This window comes from Bos indicus, chromosome X (genome assembly GCF_029378745.1).
Source record: "Bos indicus isolate NIAB-ARS_2022 breed Sahiwal x Tharparkar chromosome X, NIAB-ARS_B.indTharparkar_mat_pri_1.0, whole genome shotgun sequence".
Classification (NCBI taxonomy): Eukaryota; Metazoa; Chordata; class Mammalia; order Artiodactyla; family Bovidae; genus Bos; species Bos indicus.
In genome coordinates, this window is record NC_091789.1 from 22,793,603 (window position 1) to 22,806,498 (window position 12,896).

The 12,896-nt window shown below is 39.4% G+C and overlaps 1 protein-coding gene across 5 annotated transcripts in view; it reads right to left on the reverse strand.

Annotated features, from left to right (window-relative positions):
- The window catches only part of FGF13 (fibroblast growth factor 13), a 572,605-nt gene that overhangs the window by 212,027 nt on the left and 347,682 nt on the right, over positions 1-12,896 (reverse strand). For 4 of the 5 annotated variants that reach the window (XM_070784002.1, XM_019955969.2, XM_019955970.1 and 1 more), the window contains one exon: positions 7,317-7,484. The exons of the other annotated variant lie outside the window; for it this stretch is intronic. In XM_070784002.1, coding sequence (XP_070640103.1) covers positions 7,317-7,446 — 130 coding nt within the window. In that variant the 5' untranslated portion in view covers positions 7,447-7,484. The remainder of the gene's footprint in view (positions 1-7,316; positions 7,485-12,896) is intronic. 5 annotated transcript variants of the gene reach the window in all.

The window sequence follows — 12,896 nt, forward strand, 5'->3', positions numbered from 1 at the left end:
TATTCTTGCCTGGAAAATCCCATGGACAGAGGAATCTGGCAGGCTACAGTCCATGGGTAGCAAAGAAGTGGACACAACTGAGTGATTAAGTATGCACGTATGCATGTATATACACACACACCTATATACACATATACTTTTTCATATTCTTTCCATTATGATTTATTGCAAGATATTTAATACAGTTCCTTGTGCTATACAGTAAGATCTTGATTTTTATCCATTCTATATATAATAGTTTGCAGCTACAAATCCCAAAGTCCTAATTTATCCCACCCCATCCTTCCCCTTTAGTACCCTTAAGTTTGTTTTCTATGTCTATGGGTCCGTTTCTGTTTTGTACATACATTCACGTGCATCATAATTTAGATTCCACATATAAGTGATATCATACGATATTTGTCTTTTTCTGACTTCCTTCACTTAGGATGATAATCTCTAGGTGCATCTATGCTGCTGCAAATGGCACATTTTCATTCCTTTTTATGGCTGAGTAGTATTCTATTGTATACATATATACCACATCTTCTTTATCCAGCCCTTGTAAGTTGCATTGTTTGCAAATAATTTCTCCCAGCCTTTAGGTTACATTTTTACTTTGTTTATGGTTTCCTTTGCTATGCAAAGGCTTCTAAGTTTGATTGCTGCTGCTGCTAAGTCGCTTCAGTCGTGTCCGACTCTGTGCAACCCCATAGACGGCAGCCCACCAGGCTCCCCCATCCCTGGGATTCTCCAGGCAAGAACATTGGAGTGGGTTGCCATTTCAATTAGGTTCCGTTTATTTTTGCTTTTATATCTACTGCCTTGGTAGACTGACCTAAGAAAACATTACTACAATTTATGTCAGAATGTTTGGCCTATGTTCCATACTGGGAACTTTGTTGTGTCATGTCTTATATGTAAGTCTTTAAGCCATTTTGAATTTATTTTTGTGCAGGGTGTGAAGGAGTGCTCTAACTTCATTGATTTACACGCAGAAAGACAGCAATACTTTCTTGATAAAACAAACAGTGCATTGACTTACATTCTGGCACAAGCTCGTCATCTTATCACTGACTGGTAACAAACAATTTCAGACCCAGTCCTGAACCATGGACCACACTTGGAGTAGAACTTTCCTAAAGATAACAGGTGGGGGTCAGAGAAAAAGGGACCGGCATTCATCTTTAAAAGTGTGTTACTTGTCAAAGCTGAGCTTTGATGGGAACACACTGCTTAGTGGAGCCAGCAAGGCATTTCTCAAAGCATACTTTTAGGATGTTACTATGTATTATGAACAAAAATGATTTGGTACCTGAAAGATGCGGTTTACCACTTAACTGCCCAAAGTGAGACAAATTACTCTCCTATGCAGGATGACTCTCTAAGAGAGATATGGAATTCAACAAACACGTATGGGATCACAGAATCTTTCTTTTCACAAAGCCATGTGATTAGTAGTTCATAAAACATAATTTGGAAAATAGTGATACAGTTATTATTTAAGAACCTGCAAAAGAGAGTATAGTTAATTCTACATTCTCTTCAACCAGGCAAGCAAGTTATCATTTAAAACAAAAGAGTGAAAATTGGAGCTGACACAGCAGCCCATGTGGTGCATCTCTGCAAAGGCGGACCCCTAGACCTTAGGGTTGGGCTTGACTTGGTAAAACAGCTCAAAGTCATCCAGGCTATGCCTTTCTGGGGATGGTCCACAGTCTACCTACAGTCATACCATGCCAGGTCAGAAATGCAGATTTGCTTCAGTGGTTTATTAACCGACTGTGGAAAGGAAAAACCCAAAAGGTGTTGCTGAGACATCAGAGCACCAGAAGCATGCTGGCAACACAAACCTTGATGGAACAGCTTTGAGGAGGGCAGTGCTGCATGGATGGAGACCTTCCAGATTTTTTTCAAGGATCAGCATCTAGATTTTGACTTTGTTTTAAAATCAAAATCACCACCATTGTTCATCCAGTAGACCTTTCTGGGCACGTTCCCAGGGCAGTGTTCCTTTAAATATAAATACTTAAAGTGGACCATCTGTGTTGGTTTCACAAAGGAGAAATATCTGCTTCCAATGTTAAGTGAGGAAAACTTCAGTCAAGAGAGTCCTGAAGGAGAGATTACTTCTTAGGAACCCTCACCACCGCCTCGACAGGAACACCGAGGCTCGAGGGAGAAGGAAGGCCTGTTGCTTTAAAAAATGAATCATCAAATCATGAGTGGTTGTTTGTTTCTACCGGAAAAGCCAGCCTGGAGACTGAGTTGAGATGCATGCATCTAATAAGAGAATAATAAATGCCCATCCTGACCTGAAATTGAATTATTGGCTGTTATGTATACTTCCTTGATCAAATTATGAGTTTTCCAGAGAGTAGAAACTATCCCCCAAACATGACTTAATGCTGTGCTTGCTGCCATAAGGAGGGGAAATAGGAGAGAAGAGAGACTGTGTTTCAGTGCCATTACTAGCTTCCCAATCTTGTTAGGAGATAACAAGTTGTCTTCTAAGAAATAGCTGACAAGCAACCAAGAGAAATACACTTGATCAGTATATGGGGAAAGGATAATGTTTATTCATTACTAAACAACAAGGCTTTCAAATTTGGGGCTTTTAATTTGATTTTGATATGGACCAATATTTTAACTTTTCTTGTGACTGCAATTAAGCTGCCATTGGCTTCAATGAGCAAAGAAACCTCTCTGAGTTGTTTTGTCATCCTTCACATCATAAATCAAAGGAAAAGTGACCACAAATGAGTTACTTTGAAATTTAAAGATTCAGAATAAAATCTTTTATTGCTTCAGAGTCACATAAACATATGGCCCCATGTTTTTCTAATCAAATAGGAATAGCCCTAAATTCTTACATTCAAGGGGACAGATATTGAACCCAATTATACCGTTTCTGCCAGTCAAGACATTTTCCAATATCAAGCATCAGAGGTGATTTAGTTTTATTGAACTATGAATTCAAATAGTATTAGACCCATTCTTCTCAAAAGGCAAATTAGTAGGACTATGAGGAAGACACACAACAGGAGACATCAGAGTTGAAGAAAAGGTGAGGATAAAAATAAAAACAATTCTCTTGACACTTTCCTAAATATTCTTCTACCTCCTTTCTCTCCTACCATTTAGGCAAGACTGATATTTATGGTGACATATTCTCTCTCTGGGATAAGGAAACCAAGGCATTATCAGAGTAACAGACATTGTACTTGTTACAAATATGCCCCCTTAACATTTGGCACATAATTTTGCTTTCTTTTGGTTGGTGAAAGCTGCCATACTTCATCACCGGTCTAGAGCACAGACTCTCTTCTCCTCCAACCAAAGTCACTATGCTTGGATGCCTCTCTGAATAAAAAGGTTACAGATGTCCTAAGGGGAGTGGAATATATATATATATATTTATATAACTTAAAAAAAATTCACATGAAAACAGGACTGTAGGAAGGAGGCCAGACATTTGATTAAGATGGTGACAAATCATTGAACTTTGTGATATTTTCCTATGTTGCCTGAACTCCTTCAAATTTGCTATTGTAATCAGATTTTCAATCCCACAAGTATGTGCAGGTAATCTGTGATTTATTTCTCTCTGCAGATTTTCAACATTATCTACTTGTAAGCCTGTATACCTCGATGTGATTCTTCTGAACAATCTTCAAGCATCAGTAACAGACCAGTGACTCGAATTTAGGAAGCAACAACTATACTGGTAATAGATAGGCATTCAGAAGGTACTCTAAATCAGTGATTTTATTGGGGCAGACATGACAATGAAAGAAAAAATGAGGGAAAGAATAAAGCTGTAATGATTATACTTTCTTTTGCCAAAAGGCTCCTGGGACAGTAAAAAAAAGATTTTGGTAAACATCTCAGCTCTCCAAGTGGCTTTCTTATAACAAAGACCATAGCTGGTCCTGGGCCAAAATTAGACTCTCAAACACTTGTGTGTGCTTCTTCAGCCAAATTCCAGTATAAGATTACATCATAAGTGGTTTTTATGGAAATAATCACATCACTGAAAATCACAAGTATTTGGAAACAGACTAAAGCATTTATTTTGGAATCAGCTATTCAGAAATAGAAACCTGTTTCTGGCAAAGTGTAATCTGTCCTAAGGATATCCTGAAAAGCCAATGAGGTATTTCAGGCCTTCTGTGTATTATTTTACATGAATTCTGAAGGCCTTGGAAATAATGCAAAAATGTCTTTCAAAAGACAGACGGTGGTGAACAATTGCTATCTGTACCAAATCTCAGGTGATTATAAATTATGGAAATAACTTGGCCTTTACAAAAACATCACCAACCAAAAGAAACACCAAGACTTTGTCTATAATAATGCAAAAATAGTTGACAGATTTTATCAATTCAGTAAAGAAGCAGAAAACTAATTCCAGCTTTATCATAATATATATAAACCGCTTTGACCTAATTTAATCATTTGTAAGACTTTTCCAACTCTAATTTATATTCTACCACCACCACCATCCCCCACCACTACCCTGGCCAAATTTCAATGAATGTTTCATTCTTTACTTGAGGGCTCCACACACACACAGTCTCATTAGAAGAGGTCACATGAGCAGCTTGGCATTGCACAGATCAATCAGGCTAACCATGCTGCCCACTGCCTTCACCTGCAGTGGAAATGGTGGGCATCCACAGTCAAGGTCAATTAATGTTTCATGCTTTGGAAGAGAGGCCATGAAAGGACCTCTCTCTTCAAAATGCCTCACATGAGAATAAAATGTTTCAAGGTATGGACATAGTTGAGAATTGAGATTCTATCCATTTTTAATAAAGAGATCTCTTATTTATACTCATTATAATAAAATGTTATAGCAACTGGAAGAGAGAACTGAAGACAGGACCTTACAACACTTAAAAATCAGTCTTGCAAAAATCTTCCAGGTGGCCAGAATGACCACTGAACCATTCTAAACCCACAGTTACTTCACCTCCCAGCAATGATGAGTTTCTGGCCTTCGAGATCCTACATGAAGTAAGCATGTTAATTTCATAGCATTGTTTCCTTATTTATCCAAGGTCTCTTCCGTGGCATGTTTTCTTTCACCCCCATCTAAGGTCTTCGGGATCCTGTTAATTTGTACAGAAATCAAGTATATTCATTGCAATGTTTGGGATCACCATTAGCTTCGGAGTCCTTGTTTAAAGGCGATGAAGTAAAATTGTAAATAGTATCACAATGTCATCCCAGAAAACCTCTCATGTGTCTAATACTATTTATAAATAATTCTTACAAATCAAGAGGGAAGTATTAGCTTCACTATTCCAGAGGACCTGGCAGGACGGCAAGACTAAGGAAAATCTTCAATCTGAAAGAAGACAATGCCCATCATCAAAGCACACAAGAGAAAGGATGAAAGCCACATTTAACACAAGGACAGCCAAAATAAAAAGTATCCAAACCTTGTATAAGAGAGCTCAACTGATACCCATTCTGTAAAGAATTCTTCATATTTGAAAACATTCATAATAGTATTCATGATACATTCCAGATATTTTGAAAACTAATAGATCCTGTCTAAACTATATATAATAAGAGAATGGGTGGGTCTTAAATTTAGTTATTCAACTGTCTTTTTTTGAATCTGAGAATTGTTAAAACAATTTGAGGTAAGTTTCTAACCAAATTCTTGACTGAATTTAACCAACTGCTTCTTAAATGGCTTATTATACTTACTCAAACCAATCTTTGTGTTTCAGGATAATGTACAATTAGAAAAAAAAGTATAGTATCTGTTAATACAGACACACACATTTGTAAGAATATAATTATATAAGAAATAGTGTATTTCTATAATACAGGTACTGTTTTGTGCATGCAAATATATATACGGTACACAAACATCACTGGCTGAAATTTTTTGTTTCAGTGAAGCATAAAATCAAGTTAGTATCTTCTCTACAAAACCACCAAAATTTTGTCTTACTCGTAAAGGGCCACCATTTATATTTCCAGATGAATAACTGTTCACATCAGAACTCCTATGCAAAGTGGACAGCTTGCATACCAAAGTATGAAGTAGAAAACAAATACAAATGCTGTATTCTACAGGTCAAATAGAGTTAAGCATAGAAAATGTACACTCGTCATTTTCTGCCAAAGAACATTTGAAGCTCTGCGTGGAAGGGCAGAAAAGGGGGAGACTTTGAGATATGAAAATCTGCTTCCAAAACTACAGATTGGAGTCAATTGGGAATAATTTCCTCAAACACCAAACTTTGAACAGACCTGTGCAACAGAAAGACAGTTGTACTGGAAACCCCATAATGTTGCCAAAAGGGCAACTTGAAATAGGAACAAGGGCATTTCTAGAAATCGTACCAGAAACAGTTATGCAAAAGTGCATACCGACTGCCAAAGGACTGGTTGAATTCTGTCACCTCTGACATCATTCATTGCTAAACTGCATGGATGGCATTTGATCTGGGAGGGAACTCAAGTTGTTATACAATAAGTACTTAATTAGCATACACAGTATACCTCTCCATTGTCATTTTGGAAATCAAAACATACACAGATGGCAAAACGTTTACCACATTTGTGATGTGAAAACTGATCCTATTTGATATATGCCAAAAAGTTGGGGGAAAAATGAATGCATACGCTTTCTGCAGAGACAAGGAACTTTTGAGATACATTTGTAGTATGGATTGCAATGAATACCTTATTGACCTCAGTTCAAGTACCAGCGAGTAGAGTTTTCCAAACCTGTACTTGAGCTGCAAAGAAAAACAAACTACTCATCGTTTCCTTGAGGCATGCATTTCACTATGGCAAAGCGCACCAGGCGTGCATGACAGGGGAATCTGGGCCTGCTTCAGCCAACTGAGTAGACCATGAGCATTCTTCGAACACAAGGCAGGAGGCTTTATGGAGTGGAGAAGAGGGAGAAAATTTGGAACCATCGTCTGATGATTTCATTTTGGAAGGGCCATTCCTCAGCCGACTGCTGCTTCAGGAAGGCGAGGTGATGGGACCACACTCGGCCAGATGTTGGCTACGGGAGCAAGCAACTTTAGCAGCCAAAACGGGGCAGTGTCATGACACCAGCTGAACACGTGTCAGCTGCGAGAAGCAGGAAGATGCTGCGCGCTGGGCCAGAGCTGACTGTATTATACAGCGTCCCATCTGAGGCTGCATAAGACACTCACTGGCTAGCTTACGGGGCCTCGGAACGATGTCAGGAGCCGCACAACACACAGCACACCAGAGGGCAATGCACAGTCAGAAAGAAAGAGAAAGAAAGAAGAATGAGAGGAAACAAGCAAGACACGCGTCCGTCGTGCACAAACCTTCGGGCTCTGTGTGTTCTTTGTGGTGGACTTGCTTCAGCGGGCAGCAGAAGATTTCGTGACACTTAGCACGAAAGGGGGACTCTTTTTTCTTTAATTCCGCAGATTGGATGGAATCTTGCCGTAACATAATGTATTCCTGTGTGCCAGGGGGGGCGTCATCCAGAACTGTGGTCACCACATAACAAAATGAACTCAAGTTAGAGCTTCAGGAAAGCAGGGAAACGTCTTACATCAACTCTACTCCCGGGGGAGACTATAGAAACAACAGTCCCATGAAAAGTTTCCAAGAAAAGCATTGCATTGCTTGGGGGTTTTCTTTTGAGGGGCTTAGTTTGCTAATATGAATCGTTTACTCAGCTATACATACCTTGATAGCTAGTACTGAGTTGGCCAAAAAGTTCCATCGGATTTTTTTCCAGCCAAAGGTGAGAAAAACCCAGATGAACTTTGTGGCCATCACAATATACTGAGCATTTAAGGGTTAGATCGTCGGGATGAGCAATAAAACATGTTAATACCAATAACCATATTGTATCTAAATAAACACTGTGGAAAGCGACATGTTTCAACTTGAGGTACAATATAAATATTTACAGGCGAAAATGGCTAATTTCCACAAAATTTTCAGTGTATTCGTTTACATTTTCTTCCTGGGTCTGCTCCTGGTGAGGGCCTGGCTTTCATGCACTATGTACAGAGTTGGACAAAAGAATTCACTTTGTGTTTCCCAAAGAGAACTGGGGCCATGACAAGTAACCTTCACATATTCGAAATCCCCTAATAAAGTGAACATATTCCAGTCAAGAGCCTAATAATCAACACTGGATCAAAGACCTACCTTGAATTGTAGCACTGCAGGGCCTGATTCACTTTTGGCCTCAGATATGAGGCCCCTCTCAGATTTCTAGGCCCTTTGTGCATTTTCCTAAGGAATACAGTGAATTTCTAGTGTTTGTTCCCTGCTAAAACAAGGTGTCTGCTTTCACCTGGTCCACTGCAACATTGTTTTTCCTGATAACTACCCACCAAAGAGTGTGCAAATTTGATCTGGGTCTGCAGAAACAGGGCATTGACCTCAGAATGGATTTTTTTTTTCACACCTTTCCAGTGAGGTCATCCCATTTTACCAGGAGTGAGTCAGTACCCGTAAAGTTATGATTAACAATGGACTGACTCATCCTACTCCCTCAAATGCATAACTCTTAACATGCCTTGAGAAACACTGGGTACCAGCTGCAAACTTCCTATGGGGAGAACAATTCTATGATGCTTGTAAAATATCACCAGCTTATGGCTGAGAGTGGATGGGATCTCATGCTTCCACATTTGGCACAACATTCTCAGCTCACTGGCTAGGATCTTAACAGACTTTTAAGAACTTTCTTTCACATTGGAATGAAGATGGCATGAAAACCAGCATAACCTGGAAATTAGTATTATGAGTTGAGAACAAGTTCTTGATAGACTGGCTGTGTGTGGAGTTGTTGTCTTCCTTTATAAGTAATTAAATTACGCAAGAAGGTGATGAATATTTTAGTCACTTCTCTTTCTATTTTCCTCTAGTGCTCAGCAGTAGTAATCAAAAATATTACATAGACAGACCAGTACAGCCTTTTCTGAAAGAGAGTTCCCTTCATCTACTAGGAATGTGACTGCAACTTCTTAGAATCTGGTTGCTGAATGCACATCTTTGGTAGCAACAGCTGCTATTCAGACCATTGGCAACCATTTCCTGCCATGAGCAGATAGTTATGATAATATATACATGTATCAAATTCTAGCATCACAGATGAAGGTAAGTTCTAGTTTGACCATACAAAATATTTAATGAAAACCTCCGAAACTTAGAACTCAAAAACAAAACAAAACAAAACAAAACCCCATGATTATACAGAAGCTGAGAAATCCCATTTTCATGCATTGTATATAAGAAACACATTTTAAGATCAGAAGAGAATTGGAGGATTAAAAAGAAAAGAACAACTTTTGGATAATACATAGAGAGCTTATTGTTCAGAAGTACATGATAAACACCAGTAAATTGTTTTCCATTTTCATTTTTCGATACCAAAAATGACATCACAAATGGGCATCTCTGGAGATTAATGGCACAAAAGCCTTTGGCTGACTCTTTAGCCATCAGCTTTAACCAGCTGGTCATTAATTCCCACAAAAAGCCTTGTACTTCCATCATTATTGTTTAATTAGATACAACTAGTATCTGTAACATACAACAAAATTCTAGTGAAAGAGCCCCACTGACTGATATAAGAACCAGACCCCAAATTCATCATCATGGGGAAAGCAGGAAAGTCACAAAAGTGCAACATAATTGCTTTCCACAAAATTCTCTCTCTCCTATTCTTTCCTCAAATTGAATTTAGCAAGTGAAAAAGATGCCAAGATGAGAGCATTTAAGGAGCCATCTGAGTAATGACCGCAGGCAAAGAACATTTCCTTGGAAATTGTGAACATCTGGGAGTTAATGGCTTAGCTTTGCATCCAGGCTGTCTCTACTCAAATGCCCCAAACATAAATCAATTCAGGAAAAACAGAAAAAAATATTAAATCTATTAGCATACCTTGGTGTCATTTTGACACAAGACCTAAAAATATTTTTGACTTTTTAACCAGAAGTGGCAATCTACAGGAAACACCTCATTTCAGTCTATAAAATCTTTGAATGTAAATTCATTTTGATGAAAGATTAAAACTGTTGTATTAATTTATTCCTAGGGCTCCTTCAGGTAGAACAGTGACTGTATGTGCAATTAACAGCAGGAGTGACAGGGAACTTCCCATAAGATCCCAGCACTAAGGCAGGTGAGTACCTTAATTCTACTACCTTAAAAAAAGGATGAGGAGACAATGTGTCCAAAGGGCACAAACTAGAAAAGGGAGAGGAGACTTGCAAATAAGTCAGCTCATCGAAACAGGAAAAAAGAATGGAATCTACGTTCCCCTGGCTTAATCCTAGGATTTCTGCTCTTCCCCCACTTCTAGTGCATTCCTTCTTGCACACCATTCCAGCCTCTGAAAACCAATCTTGCCTTTGTTCATTGAAACTATTTGTCCACATTTATGCAGTGACTCCTGCCCTTCTTCTCAGTAATGTTTATCCAATCTTGAAGTTTGCATGAAAGACTCCAGTGATTAGGCAGACAATAGATTTACACTAAACCTCTTCCAGTTTCAGAGCTTCAATTTGACTCTTTCAGACAGGTAAGATGGTAAAAGTAGCTCATGGTTGATTTCTGAACTGCAGGACCCAGGTATTGAGAAAGGCCACGAGCCCCATGACAGTAGCAGCCAAGGAGTAGGCCTCTGCCGGGAAATGACACCCACATAGCCAGTGCCCTTGACCTTGATCACATAGGCCACCTACTCAGAATTCCAAAGTCCCACAAGAGTGGTAGAGAGTTGGATGAGAGAAGTGCACACATGCAAATTCACACACCCACAGACATGCAGACACTGACAGGTGGCATACTCAGACACAGGGTGACAATAAGTGACTCTACTGGTGGCAGGATAGTTAAGAGCACAATTTATGGAAGACCTTGTTCCCATTATACAAGGTATTTATTGACTAACCATTAGGTGGGCAAGCCTACATCCAGGGTTGGTTTCCCAGTAACAGTCCTGGATTGGCAGTAAACCACCCTCATTCTCCTCCAGGCTTCTCAGCAATTCTCAGGGTCAAGGCCATGGTCACGAGTGGGGACAGTCATAGGAAGGGAAGAGAGTTTATATCTAAAGCCAGTGACCTGGTCTATGTTACCCATGTTCACAGAAATAGTGTTCCCATTTCAAACCGGACATAATGCATCGATCTGTAGCAAACCATCTGTGATAAAATGAAAACATTTGTCATGGTTGTTCAGTGGCTCTGTCATGTCTGACTCTTTGCAACCCCATGGACTGCAACATGCCAGGCCTCCCTGTCCCTCAACATCTCCTAAAGTTTGTCCAAGTTCATGTTCATTGCATCAGTGATGCCATCCATCCATCTCATCCTCTGACACCCTCTTCTCCTTCTGCCCTCAATTGTTCCCAGCAGCAGGGACTTTTCCAATGAGTTGACTATTCACATCAGATGACCAAGATACTGGAGCTTCGGCTTCAGCAAAACTAATTCCAATGTAATATATGTCTTAAATGCATTTTTAATTAAAGAAGTTAACAATCACTTATTCTTTCTATGTTTAGAAACTCAATTTCTAATTTTACCCTGTACTTTAATCAATAAATATAATATTGGCTAGATAAAATACCTACCCAAATATTTAGTAGTATCACAAACACTACACTCTTCCAAGTCATTGCAAACAGAATTTCTTTAGAGATAACTTAATGCAACCCCTTTGTCTTAAAACATAAGGAAAATAAAGCTCAGGAAGGGGAATTGACAAGCCACAAAGTTATTGGAAAAGCCCAGCCTAGAAGCCAGGATTTTAGGGTGTTTACCAGAAAGTCTTAAGTAGCTTCTGGTCGCTTTTCTTTGTACAAACTTATATATTTAAACAGGATCTTTTGTATACCTTAGCTTCAAATATTATCTCTGTCTCCAACGAGGTTTATTGTCTTTATTTAAAGACAGAAAAGCAACCAGAAACAACCTGGGAAACTACTCAGACAATGCCACAAAGGCATCTGGCCCCTGGCCAGGCCACTGTGACTTGTAAGGTGTGCTGATTTCAAGCTGGAAGCAGTTAATAAGCCCTCAGTTATTTGATGACACTGTTTTTTGCCTTTAGTGAACTCTTTGGAAAGACGACTCAACATACTTAATGAATGATACATGATTTGAAATCAAAGAAAATCTGAGATCACCAGGGCAACAGCAATGAACACAGCCATGGGACTACCAGTCAAAGTTATTGGACATATATTAGTGACTCCAAAAAGCAAATGCTTGAAAGCATCTGTGAAAGTAAAAATAAGGGAAAATACACAGATTATCAAATGTCCTCGAATAATGAAAAAGTCAGTAGGAAACAGAGTAATTAGAGTGATTATTCTTCCTTGTCACTGAGCACCTGTCAAGCAGAAAAGTAAATTCAGCCACAAATGAATTAACTCAAGTCCTCCATTTTGCTTTCTAACTCACTATCTATTGGATGCGTGTGTGCCTGCTAGGTCACTTCAGTCGTGTCCCACGCTGTGTGACCCTATGGACCGTAGCCTGCCAGGCTCCTCTGTCCATGGGATTCTCCAGGCAAGAATACTGGAGTGGCTTGCCATTCCCTTCTCCAGGGGATCTTCCTGACCCAGGGTTCAAACCCGAGTCTCTTAGGTCTCCTGCCCTGGCAGGCAGGTTCTTTACCACTAGCACCACCTGGGAAGCTCCATCTATTGAATACTTACATAAGCTTTACTGCCACACTGGATACTATCAATGGCAAGTTTAAATGTCAATGAATTCTCTGTCTCCATCTGTGCTCAAGCACAGTCATGTCCGACTCTTTGTGTTCCTTTGGACTGTGGCCCGCCAAGCTCTTCTGTTCATGGAATTTTCCAGGCAAGAACACTGGAGTGGGTTGTGATTTCCTCCTTCAGGAGATCTTCCCAACCAAG